At 34.0% G+C, this 15,497-nt stretch overlaps 1 protein-coding gene across 1 annotated transcript in view; it reads right to left on the reverse strand.

Moving 5' to 3' along the window:
* The window catches only part of muskelin (muskelin 1), a 90,128-nt gene that overhangs the window by 57,838 nt on the left and 16,793 nt on the right, over positions 1-15,497 (reverse strand). Inside the window, exons 5-8 of the mRNA XM_067265977.1 lie at positions 14,532-14,641; positions 8,161-8,298; positions 7,771-7,825; positions 763-843 (exon numbers count right to left, since the gene is read on the reverse strand). Of these exons, the coding sequence (XP_067122078.1) occupies positions 763-843; positions 7,771-7,825; positions 8,161-8,298; positions 14,532-14,641 (384 nt within the window). The remainder of the gene's footprint in view (positions 1-762; positions 844-7,770; positions 7,826-8,160; positions 8,299-14,531; positions 14,642-15,497) is intronic.

Consider the following 15,497-nt stretch of genomic DNA (forward strand, 5'->3'; position numbering starts at 1 on the left):
CATGTCAGTTTCAGAAGCTTCTGAAACTGGTACAAGTTAAAACTTTCACTTTTATTTACCATGAATTATAAACACAAAACATTTTGAAAATAATAAAAAAATTTTTATTTTTGTGTAAAAAATTTGAAAAATACTGAAAACAAGACTTCCATTATAGATACTTAGTGAGAAATGTTATGAAAATTACAAAGGTGATTTTTATGACTAAATCAAGAGACAAGAAACTCAGAGATATGATCCAAAAAGTCATATGAGCACAAACATTCTAGAACATAACTGAAACAACTAAATTCATAAAAAAAAAAATACATAAAAAAGACTAAATGTCTTGATTTTTGCTATTTTGAATCACCAGAAACAACAGTCTTCCATTGCAGAGATGACCTTTTATTAGAGGCTACACCTCTGCAAAAACATAAAAAAACAGTTTAAAAAGGTTTACAGGTGACAAACCAACAATTAAAAATTAGATAATTTATTTTAAAAACTGCCTTATGAGTTCACATGTTAAAAAAAAACTATGTAGAAAACACTAAAATGTCTTGATTTTCACCATATCAAAATCAAGACATTTTAGTCTTTTCTACAGTTTATTTAACATGTAACTTGTCAGCCATTTTTTAAAACATGTTAAGTATTTTTTAAAAGGAACTAAATTCATGTTTACTTAATTAATTAAAATATATTTAGTTAAATATATATAACAACTTAATTATCATTTCCAATATAATTTTAATTTAAAAATATTAAATTATTATTTACCTGGTTCTTTTGGTGATGGCACAATAGGCATCCATTTTGGTTTATATTGTTGTTGTTTCAAATAATGATTAAAACTTCCACCTAAAAAAATTGATTTCAATAAAAATTAAATGTAACATTCTACACAAGTAATTTATTATTAAAATAAATATTTTTCCATATAACTGTCATTATAAATTCATTATATATTTTTTTTTTTATTTAGCATTTTATGTACAGAAATCTTAATATTCATTATAATATGTTTGAACTAAATATAGATATGTTGCCATTTAGATACAAATATTTATTGACATGTATCTGCATACATGCAAATAGGCTACCATAGCTACTGCCTCTTTCAAACAACCTATTATCAAGAGAAACAAAAAACAAATGCAAAATAAAATAAAATAAAGAGAAAAAATAAAAACAGAAATACAATATAATAATAAATTGGATTAAATACTGAATTATAAAATGATTAAGTCTTCTTTCTTCTTTTTTGTTTACTGTTTCATATGGAGATTATAGCCTTTGTGGCTCTTTCTCTGATAAGCATTGCCTGTAGTTAAGAGAAGCCTGTTAGATTTATTGTAACGTTCCAGCACTGCCACATGGTGGCGAGGGGTGATGGAGGTTGGCAGCCAGTAAATTGGCATCAGCGTGTAAACCAGTGACATGTTTTGGGTGATCGTGTTGTCTAGGTCTTTGCAAGCCCTAGTGTATTTAGGGCATTGTAGCCAATAATACAGTGTCGTTTCCTCTGCACCGCAATAGGGGCATCCCAGTGAATTGTGCAGGCACTGTGAAGATAGGAATGCGTGTAAGGGGGCCATCTCAGTCCAAAGCCAGGCCAAGAGTATCTCCACATGGTGAGACAATGCGCAACTGTACTGCCAGGGGGCAAAAGGGTGTAGATCAGTGTTTCCCAACGTGGGGCCCACGCCCCACAGAGGGGCAATTTGATTGTTAAGGGGGCAATTCGAAAATGAACTCATCCAGAGTTTAAGTTAACCGTATAGCCGCTGTATGCCCTATTTATTGTAAATATTGATTTAAGTTAGTTTTAATTTTATTTGTTCTTTGTTTCCCTTTCCTTCTAGAACTTCCCTTTATAACCCTTTTCCCTTGGGGTGGGATTAACAATTCTGGGAACCACTGAGAACAAAGAGATGAACAAGACCCTGAGGCCAGTGAAAGAGGAGAAAGGACATTCTTTGCCCAGACCTCGAGGTGGGCAGACGTGAGTTGTGGTGTTCCAGGTCACGTTTGGCAATGACTGGAAAGTGCAAAAGACTTTGATGAAAGGATTGGGTTTTATCGTGGTTACAATAAAACAGTGTGGCAATTAAGTGCAAGAAAAACTTCAACGAACACGACAACGAGATACCTTTCAAAAGAGTTCAACGTATATGTTGGGGGGCATAAGAATTTTAGAAAGGCTTAGGTGGGGCATAGCACAAAAAAGGTTGGGAAACACTGGTGTAGATGGTCCTGAACCTTTGTTGTGTAGTGCTGCTGACCAGGAATCCATCAGGTTGCCGGGTGTGGAGTCCTGCATAGCCCGGGTGAGATTGTGGCATTAGCAGTTTCGAGATTGAGCCGCATATCGGGTTGCTACAGGCAACCTTGTTAATCAAAATGTTAGTATGGCCCGGTATCCAACCGATGATTTCAGGCACCGTGTGGGTGCTGATAATTGCTGCGAGGTCGATGATGATCGGTGGTGATGTGGACAAGACGTTGGCCATAGCTTGGATGACTGAGCGACTGTCAGAAAAGATAACAGTAGGTTTAACAAGTGGGGCACTGATTTGGATTGCTTGCAAGATTCCCTGGAGTTCTGCCCCAAAGACCATGCAGTAATCAGGCAGGGACCAGGCCTCGGTCTTGTTGGTATTTAATACTACAACTCCAATGGCGGTCCGTGTACTAGATTTTGATGCATCTGCTCCTAGATAGAGCCAGCCCGGCCATTTGGTTGCCACAATCTCCAGAAAGTAGATGCTCGTGACAACTGGTGGGTCGGTGGTTGATGTGGTGTAGTCATCAAGGCTGAGGTGTGGACAGACACTAGCTGTGCTTGGTGGCACGCACCACTGATGATAGATGTGTGACACTGGTTGGCCTTCCTGCCAGCAGTGGGATATAACCCAGTACACATAGGGTTCCTGGTGGTGGCGCCAATGATAGTAGCCCAAACTTGAGGCGGTTTAAAACAGGCTGTGTAGTGGGCTATATATGTCCCTCGAGATTTGTGCCATGGCATGGGAGAGTGCTCTGAGATGGAACCTTGACCACAACAACAAATAACGATTCTCTGTATAGAGTGATAGGAGTGGAGTCATCTAGGGTATGCCCAATGCCGTTCGTAAGGCGACGTGGAGGGGTTTTTCAATGTGATTGATGGTGGTGGATGGAGCACTGTCCAGAAGTGGAGCTCCATTGGGCTGAGCACTATATAAACAAATCTGAAAAGTTCCACTGTACGAGTGCCGTTACAGCGGAAACGCGAAATATTTTAGGAAAGAACCCGGTCTGGTCAACTTAGTACTCATAATGGTTTCATGGGCCAACCATGTAAAAGTATGAGAAAAATGCATTACCCATTTTCACTGGGTGCAAGAATTAAGTCCCCTCTCTTTCAAGGCTAATTAGAGAATTTTTAGATAGGTTAAAAATATGTTTGATTTTCTGCAAAAATGCAAAAAAAATGCATCTAAAATAGTACAGTAAAAAAAGAGTTCTTCAGTGTAATCCTTAAGCCTTAACCCCCTCTCCCCTGTGGGGGAGAATTTTTAAAAATCCCTTCTACTGTACATTCTCATGACATACCCTAACTGTGTACCAAATTTTAACTTTCAAATCCTAACTGTTGGGCTCTGCACTTATTATTATTATTATTGTTGTATTTAGTGGGTTATACTCGGTTGACACCGGTGACTGTGTACTATGTCAGACCAGAGTCAAAGTATGGCAAACAAACCAAAACTAAAATTAATTTAAATTAGTGTTTCAATGTGTGTCTCCGTATTCAGGAATTTCCTAACAATATGGCATGTATTCAATATAGTGGCCTTCTGTAGTGTGATGTATGTGTTTCTATTCAATTGTAGTGTGTGTGGTATGACACCTGTAGAGGAGAGAACAACATGTATAATAAGTGCCTTATTCATCCTCCACAGATGCCTTATTTCCTAAGCAAGTTCTGTGTACTTGCTAATTTTTTCAGTGAATGTGTTTTATACATTGTAAGTGTTTGGAATGGATATGTCTATAATGTATGTGATTTTATTGTGTTTGTCAATCAGTATGATGTCTGGTCTGTTGTGGTAAATTGTTTTATCTGTGATTATGGCTCTGTACTAGTACATTTTGTGAACGTTGTTTTCCAATGCTGTCTGTGGAATATATTTGTAGTATGGTTTGTGGATGTCTAATAATTTATGTTTGTTTGCAAGCTCTTAGTGTATTATATTTGCTACTTGATTATGTCTATATAAATAATCTGTCTGTGCCAAGAGCTTGCAACCAGAAATGATGTGTTGTATAATTTCTGGCATGATGTGACATTTTCTGCATGTGTCATTCATGAGTGTTGTATCTTTGAGTATGTGTTTTCTGTAGTTTTTAGTATTTATGACCTGATCCTGTATGGCAATCATGAATCCTTCCGTCTCCCCAAAGAGGCATACCCAAGCTAACCAGCTGTTTGACGCAGTTTTGTCAACAAAATCCTGGGCCAGATCATAAGGATGCCTGCCATGGAGTGCCTTTTGAGCCCACGATTGCTTAATGGTGTCTATGCTTTTTATATGTTGTGTTGTGTCCGTATAACATGAGTGTAAGTTTAATGGTGTGTTATTTGAGTCTGCTAGAGTTACTGCTTTATGTAACTGTGATGTTTCTTGTTTTCTGTGGAAAAACTCTCGCAGTGACTGTATTTGTTTGTAGTGAAGGTTAACTACGTCAATCAGGCCATCTCTGCCATCTTTACGTGGAAGGGTTAATCTTTCTGTGGCGGATTTAGGATGATGTTGTTTATGCTTAGTAAGTGTAGTTCTTGTTTTCCTTTGGAGTTGCTCAAGATCTGTGTGAGTCCAATGTATAATTCCAAAAGAATATGTGAGTACTGGGATGACATATGTGTTTATTGCTTTAACTGTCTGTTTTGCATTTAACTGCGTTCTGAGAACAGCATTTAACCTACTCTGGTATTTTTTAATTAATCTTTGCTTTATTTGTGCATGTTCTGTTAGTTTGGCCTGTTGGAATCCTAAATACTTATAGAACTCACCCTTTTCCATGGATTCAATAACGTCTCCATTTCCAAGTGCAAAATCATCTTTCTTTGGGATTCCTTTTTCTATCATGAAGTGTTTTGCATTTGTCTAGGCCAAACTCCATTTGTATGTCCTTGGTGTATGAATGCTGTGATTTGTAGGAGTTGGTGAAGTTGTTTTTGTATGGATGCATAAAGTTTTATGTCGTCCATGTACATGAGATGTGACAGTGTAAACTGTGTTGTTTTTTCATGTCTGATATTGTAACCATATTGCGTGTTGTTTAACATGTTGGATAATGGGTTCAGGGCTAAGCAGAACCAGAGAGGACTCAAGGAATCTCCTTGAAAAATTCCTCGCCTAATAAAAATTTGGTTTGTTTGTATGGAAGTGTTATGAACCTTGAGATGTAGTGTTGTTCTCCAGTGCTGCATAGTGTTTTGGAATAATGCAATGAGTGATGGATGTATTTTGTACATGTGTGGAATATGTAGCAGCCAACTGTGTGGAACACTGTCGAATGCTTTTCTGTAGTCTGTATATGCCATGTGTATGTTTCTGTGTTGTTTGTGTGCTTGCCGTAGAATGACTGAATCTATGAGTAACTGTTCTTTGCATCCCTGTGATTTCTACGAGCAACCTTTTTGTTGTTCTGTAAGAATGTCGTGTTCTTCAACATGTTTGTATATTTTGTTTTGTGATACAAGATGTCAATAATTTGTAGAGTGTTGGGAGACATGTAATTGGTCTGTATTGTGTGGGGTCTGTCGTATTGTTGTTTTTAGGTTTCATGTAGGTGATGCCCTGATTAAGAAATTTTGGCACGTCTTCTTATGGTGTGTGTTAGATGTTTAGCTAGTTCCTAGTGCAATGATGTAAACTTTTTGTACCAGAAATTGAGAATGTTGTCTACACCAGGTGTCTTCCAGTTGTGTGTTCTGTTAACAGCATAGCAGATGTTGTGTACGTTTATTTCAGCACAGGGCATAGTTGGTATGTTATGCAAGTTTTTGTTCTCCTCCTTGATCCAGCCTGCATCAGCATTGTGCATAACAGCGAACCAGAACCAGAGAGAAGACCAATATGTTGTGAGTTTTTTTTCTGTTGGTGTGCCACTTGCTGTGTATCAGTGTTTGTTTTAGTACTGATTTGTCTGTAGAAGAGTTTTTCATTGTTTGTAAATAATTTATTTTGTTGTTTTTGTAGTGAACGTGTTTTGTATCGTTTGAGTCTATGTGCTTTGGCTGCGAGTTTTTGTTTTAGTGTGTCGATGTATTCTGTAATGTGTGTGTTGTGATGTTCGTGTTTTGTGTGTGTTTTGATTTTCTTGAAAATGTTTTTGAGTCGTTTCTTTAATTTGGGTGTTATGTTGTTTTTATGAGTGTTTTTAGTTTTTGTATCAGTGTGCCTAATTGCTGTCTAATGTCATTTATTTGAGTTTCTATTCTTCTCTGCCAGGCAGGCTTGTGATAGAACTGTGTTTTGTGTGTATCTGTCTGCGATTATATTTTCTGTCCATGGTGTGTCACTACAGTGACTGCCCCAAAATAAACTAACGTATGAATGTCTTAGAGTGTAGAAATTAAATGAATGTAGCATGGTAGTGAGTGTTTACATAATTTAGTGTTTTTCCTACTAACTTTGATGTGTTGATTTTTGGTATTTGTGGTCTTTGTGTGAGATCTATACCTGTATGTGTTTAGTGAGTGTTTCCTGAAATATAAGTGAGAGCGTATTAACTAAATCTATGTCTATGTTATGAGTGATGGATGAGGAAGTGTCTGTAGTATTGTTAGTGGTAACTGTTGTATGTGTGCTATTATCAATGCTTGTTGCTGGATTATCCTGGCAGGTTACTTGATCTTCATTAATGTTAAATGTTTCTGTCTGTTGATGTATTTGATCAGCAACCTGTTGTTTGATAAGTTCAAGTGTTGTTTGTGGAATAAGGTTGTTGTGTATAATTGTTCTTTTTTGATCAACAGCCCTTTGTTCAGTAACAGTGAGATGAAGATACTGTTGTGTGAATCTATGGTGTAGTTGTTGTCTGTATGCTGTCATGTTTGTTTCGAGTTTTGTGATGGCATAGTAAGTACAGATGATAAACTCGTTCATTTCCATTGTCCATTTCATCCGTTGGCGTGGTTTTCCAGCCTTTGTGGTCTGTGGATGCATTGCCACAGAAACACAAAGGCTAGATTGGTTCCTCACATCTGTTGAGTGCATTGCACTAGCCACGAGCTTCTGTCTAACCCATGCACGCAGACCTTGTTAACCCGTGAGACATCCGAGCGAGTATTAAACTTAGATCTGGTTACTACCATGATAAATATCTCCACAGAATGTGGGAGTGGTCACTCTTAGCTTCATTTCTCTCCATACACCTTACTGGCATGGGTGTCCCTACCAGAAGCTTGTGCTCAAACCTGCATTCTGCTATGGTTCATTAAAATTACTGGGCTCTCCCACCACAACCAGGTGGTGACCACAGGAGTTATTATTATTATCATCATCAACCCATCTCAATTATATTATAAGATTAATAAACAATCATATGACTTTCAGTCCAGACTGGAAGTTCATATAGTTATTCAGGGCTCTGGCTCCTCAGCTTTCTATATTTGGTCTCAATTTTTATCTAACTCTGTTCAAGATTAAGAAAGGATGAACAACAGTGGTAATCTCTAAATCTGTAATTTGAAAATTGCAATTATTACATTTATATAAATTTATAATTACTCACTATTTGCAGCAGTTTCTAATAATTGTTCACAAGCTTCAAAATTCCCATCAACTACCTAATAATATTAAAAATTTCTGATGAGTTGACAATAAAAACAAGTATGATTATAAACATAATCTTTAATACTATTGTACCATAAATTATTTCCTAAATTATTTATTTACATATTAATGTAAAATGAAGTTACAATTTAATTATAATATATTAATTATCAGACTAAGAAATTTCTAACACCTAAGAAAAATTAATTTTATTGTTTTGATTTATTTCTAAACAAATATAATTCAATGAAATGAAATATTGAGACCTAATAAAAATTGAAATATATATTAATATATTTCAACATATAAAATAAAAAATTGCACTACAATAACTCATCAAAAATCTTACTAATAATTGATGTAATTTTGAAAGAAGAGCATCTTCAAGTTGAACTCTCGTTCTTTTTTGTAAAGATTCAAAAGCTTCTGTGTAGTTGTGTTGTCGAAAATGTTTTAAACATAGTCGAATTGCCTCTCTTTCTCTGTACTGAAGAATTATAAAGAAATAACATTAACAATAATAGATACATACATTTGTAATTCTTAAAATAAAAAAAAAATTTTAATTTTTAAAACTTAACATCTTGTAAGTTTCATAAATTTTAAATAATTTTTATAAGTTAAAATTTTGTAAAATTATGCATTTCAAGCTTATTAATTATTATTATTGTAACTTAAAATATGTATCCTAATGTTTTCAAGTTGTAAGAACCCAAAAGCACTGGGATGATAAAGTTATGATCTTTAAGAAAAGTGGTTTTTTGGGGGATGAATAATTTGATATAGGAATTGTTGTATATATTTAATTAATCTTGAAAGAACTTGGTTCAAATCAGTTTGTTGAAAAATTTGAGCACAGCTGTCTTCATTAAATTGAAAGTTGACCAAGTTGTCTAACAAAAAGTGAATCATCACACTGAACCAAGCCAGCTGAAACAATATACATTATTTCATGGTAATTAGAACAAATTTTGTTTGTTTTTCTCTTTTCTTTTTCTTTTTTCAATTTGGTGAAATTTCACAAATTTAATGAATGATAAATTTTATGATTTAAATGATATAGATCGTATAAAAAGAAAATCCTGCTAATCCAAACAATTCCATATAATCTTTAGTTTGTATTTTGTGTATGTACTGTCTTTTAATGTTAGTTAAACACATTGTTTTACAATAATCATTTATTATAACATTTTAATTCTAAAATAAATTAATGTTAATTTTATAAGGAAAGATTTTTAAAAATTTCATTAATTGGCAAGTATTAATTTCAATCTAACTCAACTAAATGTTCCACTGTGCATCAATGCACTTCTTGAAATAAATCTTGCCAATACCATTGAATGTAAAGGTGCTGATTTCAAGGTGTGCATGAATATACAGTATATATTGTTGGAAATTGTTAATGAGAAAAAATATAATCTTATTTGTATAAAATATATTTAGCCTGCTTACTACCAGTATCTATCAAATCTTTGAATGATAAATTCACACAATAAGTACTGATCTACACTGTGGTGTAGTAGAAGAAAATAAGATGGTGTTAATCACATATTAACTTATATCATGAGCCAATATGTTTGAATTCTGAGCTGTATATGGTCATATAAGCCAAGCCAAGCCGTAGTAAACACATTCCAACCACCTTAAAACACAGCAAAAATTTAATAACTGTAACGTTTTTATTGTTTTGTGTATTGTCTTGTGCCAAGCTGTAGTGCCAGTTGGCAAGCTGTCAAGTTGAGCCCTTTGCTGAATTTCATTATGAGCCTAGGCTCAATTCAGCTCACCTCAAGCTAACTTTTGCTTCCAGAATTATGTTTAATATACTACACCATCAGATAATAACAGAAAAATAATGAAAACAAATTAATCTTTAAAAATTCTAAATAAAAGTATAAATTAAAATTTATAATATGTGTAAAAAAATAAAGTTACATGTGCTACTATAAAGGATTATTATAAAAGAAAATAATTTAGTATATTTTTACTATTAAAAAATTTCATTATTAAAATTATAATTAAATATTGATATCAAGTTGGAATGTGGGAGAAAGGAATGGAGAGGGAGAAAGACTAGTCAATCATGCTATGGCTTTTGACCTTGCACTAGTTAACACCTACTTTGAGAAGAAAGCAAACCAACTGGTTACATACATGAGTGGAGGTAGATCCACCCAGATTGATTTTTTCTTGTGCTGCAGGAGACATCTGAGAGAAGTGAGAAACAGTAAGGTGTTAAATGGAGAAAGTGTTGCTGCACAACATAGAGTTCTGGTGGATTATGACTTTCTTATGGGCCATTGTAAGAACAGTATTAACCAGATTGAACAAAGGATTAAATGATGGAGATTGAAAGAGGAGGAATTAAGAGTTTAAGGTAAAAGCGTTAAAAGAAATTCAGTTCCCGGATAATGCACAAACATGGTGGCTGCATTTTTAAAGTTGGAGAAGTGGTTTTGGGAAAAACTTCAGAGAAGAAGTCACCAGAAGGAAAGGAACTTTGGTAGTGGAATGCTGAGGTACAATTTGCGATTAAACAAAAGAAAGAGGCAAAGAAAAAGTGGGATTTGATGGGAAGGCCTAAAGATAAAGAAACTTACCATTTGGCAAATAAAATGACTAAAACGTCAGTGGCTATTGCAAAAGCAAAGGCTTTAGAAGAGGCTTATAAAGTTTTTGAAAGAAAAGGTGATGAAAGGCAGTTGATGAGAATCGCCAAAGCAAGAAATAAGGTATCAAAAGATTTTACGTCTATTAAACTGATTAAAGATGATAAAGGAGTGGTATTACAAGATTACGAAAGGGTCAAGGAAAGATGAAAAAAATATTTTAGGAATTTATTGAATAAAGAAAATCCCAGAACTGTATGTGAGAATGGAGAGGCAAATGAAGGAGTGGTGCAAGATATTAGCAGAGAAGTGAAAAGGGTGCTTAGGGAAATGAAGATGGTAAAAACAGTAGGCACTGATCAGATTCTGGTTGAGGCTTGGAGAGGCTTGGAAAAGGAAGGAATCGATATCCTCTGGGATCTTATGAAGAAACTCTGGCAGCAGGAGAAGATCCCAGATGAATGAAAGAAGAGCATTCTGATGCCAATCTTTAAAGGTAAAGGGGATGTACAGAATTTTGGAAACTACAGAAGTATAAAGTTATTGTCCCATACTATGAAGATTTGGGAGAAAATTGTAGAAAGAAGGATTAGGCAGGAATCTTAGATTGGAGAGGAACAGTTTGGATTTTTGCCAAGAAGGAGTATGACTGATGCTATCTTTGCTCTAAAACAGCTGATGAAAAGGCACAGGGAAATGCAGGAAGATTTGTACATGGTGTTCATAGATCTGGAAAAGGCATATGATAGAGCAAGGGTGGGCAACCTTTTTTATAACATGGGCCAGAATAAATTTTACATTTTTTCTGCGGGCTGTAGTAGTTAATTGACGCCTTCTTGTGACTTGTAATTTTTTAGTCTGCACAAATAGATCTCAAAGAGAGGGTAGATTCAACAAGGTGTCGCAGGTAAGGGCCTTACCTGCGATGCCTTGTTGAATTTTTCATCAAGGTTAAGCCTAACAAACTTTTTTTTTTTATAAATAATAATCGTGTTTACTTTGTCGTTAAAAATTATTTTTTATGTTGCACAAACAAAATAAATATATCGAAAGATATAAAAACAAAAAAAAGTTATATTTTAAAAGTTCGTTTTAATATAAAAATTATGACGCATAGCAACATCTAGTATCAAAAACGTTCCAATGAAGACACGAAAATATTCGGGAACAATGCTTAAGAGATTAATATTCAATTTAAACTAGACAAATTACATCAAAAAATATTGTTTTATAATTCTTCTAAAGATCTCACAGGCCATAGCTGGCCTGCAAGCTGGGAGTTGCCCACCATTGTGACAGAGTACCAAGGCAAGAGTTATGGAGATGTTTGAAGGAAAAGAATGTTCCCGAAAAATATGTTAGGCTTGTCAAGGAAATGTACAAGGAAGCAGAGACCCAAGTTAAGAGTAGTGTGGGCACTACAGAAGGGTTCTTCATTAATGTTGGTTTACATCAGGGATCGGCCCTTAGCCCTTATTTGTTTGACCTGATAATGGACGTGTTGGTGTGTGACATGAAGTGTGAGGCTTCATGGAATATGCTGTTTGCAGATGATATTGTGCTGTGTGAACTTTCCCAAATCAAGATTGAGAAGAAACTGGAAGATTGGAGGAAAGTTTTGGAAGAAAGGGGAATGAAGATTAGCAGAACTAAAACAGCTTATATGACTCTGAATGGTAGAGACAAGTGTAATATTAAAATCCAAAATGTGTCACTCCCTTTGGTACCCAGTTTTAAATATCTTGGGACATTTGTTGACATGGGAGGAAGATTGAACTCGGAGGTGCAGCATAGAATTCAATGTGGATGGATGAACTGGAGGAAGCTGAGTTTGTTATGCAACAAGAAAGTTAGCTGCAATCTGAAAGGAAAATTGTATAAATCAGTTGTTAGACTTGCAATGTTATATGGAGCAGAGACATGGGCAATAACAAGAGCCCAAGAAAGAAAGATGGAGTTGGTGGAGATGAGAATGTTGAGATGGATGTGTGGAGTGTCAAGGAAGGATAGAATAAGGAATGATTTTATTAGAGGTTCTGTTAAGGTGGGCCCCTTGAGCAAAAAGATGCAAGAATGTAGGTTGAGGTGGTTTGGTCATGTAGAGCAAAGAAGCAACAATTATGTTGGAAAGAAGATCGGAAAACTGGTAGTAAAAGGAAAGAGGAAAAGAGGAAGACCAAAGATGCATTGGAAAGATAAGGTGGAAGAAGATTTGAACCAGAGGGGACTTAAGAGAGAAGAAGCCCCTGATAGGGAGAAATGGAAGAATTGTATTAGAGAAGGAAACACCGGAAATGCCGACCCCACATAAACATAGGAAAAGACAAGGATAATGAAGAAAGAAAGAAATGGTCCCTATCGGTACATAGTTAATATTTGAATTTCAACATATACTATGTTTATGAAAATTCCACTATTTAGACTAACATCTTCACTTTCTTTAAAACTCATCATTTTTGGTAACTTATCTCCTTCTCAGTCCACATTAAGTTAAGTTTGCAGGACTCTACTGGTATATAATTTTTTTGGATTTTCTTTCAAAAAATAACAATTTATTTTTGTTTATTCCTTATACCATTAAACAATTTTGGGTTCACTAAAATTAAATAGTAATTATTTGTCATTGGAGGTAAAATTCATAAAACTGCAGATATTAATTATATATTTTGTAACGACAAATTGTCAAACATCATCTATTTTGCAAGTGCTTTCTGAGCATTGACAAAAGAATTAGATTTCATTTGCATAAATTAGAAAATTTAGAAAATGAGTTATCATTATATAAGTATGAGGTCCAGAATTTTTATAGATAAAATTTTTAATTATACTCCCTCCTATTGCTTAAAGAATTTGAGGAAAAAAAAACTTTGCTGGGAAAGTATACAACCTTCTTCTAAAAATGTCAACATTCTAAAGCTAGTATTACAAGATAAATTTACAATTAATGTCCGATTTTGTCACTTTATTTGGGTCCTGGGAACACCTTTAACCTCCACACCTGCTACAATAACCTTTATCTCCAAAAACAATTAGTCACATGACATAGATTCCCAGGAAAAATCTATAAAAGCCCATTTCTTCCCCTCCAGGGGAGTCTGTCATCAAAGGCCAGCTCAACCATATCCAAGAAAACTTTCAGGGGAGTCTACCAGAGAGCCGTATCTCTGAAGATCATATTACTAACAGCGATTTGTCTCTCAGTCACAATTTTTATAACTTTGTGTGAACAAGTAAACAGGGATGAAATTGAACCTCCATGGAATCTTCAAAGAGATATGATAACAATTAATGTGAACTCTCTCTCGGCCCCCTACGTGTATTAGAAGGTTGGAGAACAAAGTCGATAGATTCTTGAGGTTAGATATTGTAATTGTCTGTTTGTTATCTAATAAATCTTTGTTTCATTGTTAAATGGAATTATTTACTCGGTTATCGCCTACGCCTTACCAACGACCTCTCTCTCCTCCTCCACTTGACCCGACAAAAGAATCCCGACCCCTCGGGATCATCATAGAATATAAACTAGCCATCCTCTGACAAGTGGGTAGGTTTCACAAAAAGAGGTACGACATCAATCCTAACTCCAGCTACCCACATAAGTATTTAAATATAATCACTAAACAAAAACTGTACAATTTATATAACTATTTTAAATATTATGCAAAATTATATTTATAATTAAGTTATGTGCCATTGTAATAAGTCATTGAATTTTTGTTCCAATTTTGTAATTATATCTTGACTCTGGATCAGTGTAGTACTAGGCATTAATATATATATTGTAAAGGATACACACTACTAACACCACCATAATAACTATTATTATATATTTTTGTAAAAAAAATGTAATTATCATTAACATAAACATTTATATATTAATATAGTTTAAGTACTTATCACCTTAAAGTATTAAGGTGATAAGTACTTAAACTATATTAATATATAAATGTTTAAGTACTTATCACCTTAATACTTTAAGGTGATAAGTACTTAAACTAAGAATTCTGAATTAAGAATTCTGTTAAATGTTATTACTGCTATTATTAATATATAATATCATGATATTTATTATAGAATACCTTATAGTACAAATGAAAATGTTAAAACTTACATAATTAAACCATTTCATACTGGATTTTACTAATTCCCAATCATCATTTCCTTTCAATTCTACATACCAAATACTAAAATTAAAACTGGGACCCCAAGACTGAATAGGTACTGTAAAATAAAAGTAAAAAAATCTTGACATAAATAGTTGTTAAATGAATAAGTATAGTTTAACATGTATAATTTTACTGATAAAATTTCAAAGTCAAATTAATTTAACTTTGATTTAAATATTAAGTCAAAAAGTTAATTTGACTAAATTAATGTAATTATTAATATTAGCACAAGACGACAGAATCATAACTACTTTTAAACCAAATTAAAACATGGCACTATGATATTTATAAATTATAATTGCTTATTCAGGAAGCCAAAAATATTCTATTTTGGAAATGTTTTTAACTAAAGTGACCAGATATCCTGCATCGCATAATGCAAAGAAAATGAAATATGCCTCTCCAACTCTTTTACAGTGTTTTACAGTGACAGAAGGTCACTGTTTCATCTCTTTGATACTAGCTAACACTAGTCTCTCTTGCTTAAGTTTTACTTGTCACTTTTGAGAACCTGATCTTGTCATTTATTGTTTTTAGTGTAAAGTTTGCTAATTTTAAAATGAAAGTACATATTACCTTTTAATACTACTTAGAATATAAATTTTAATTTAAAAAAACTAATTTTAGATATTATGTCAAAGAAATAATTGTGTACATTTACAAAAGAATTACAAAATGAATTTCCTTCTTTGAAAAAGAGCAAAACTGAGAACAATGTTCATTGTGAAGTGTCTTTTACGATTGTGATTAAGAACAGTGACTTTTCGATTGGTTCAGAGAGTAAAAATGACATTACAAGACATGTCTCATCAGATAAACACAAACATCCATTATTTGCTGTAGCATCTTCAACAAAATTAAGTACTTATTTTCGTAAAGTTGAATTTCATTCAAAAAAGAAGAAATTAGCC

The sequence above is a fragment of the Centruroides vittatus genome, unplaced genomic scaffold (assembly GCF_030686945.1).
Source record: "Centruroides vittatus isolate TY-2023 unplaced genomic scaffold, ASM3068694v2 contig_2574, whole genome shotgun sequence".
Classification (NCBI taxonomy): Eukaryota; Metazoa; Arthropoda; class Arachnida; order Scorpiones; family Buthidae; genus Centruroides; species Centruroides vittatus.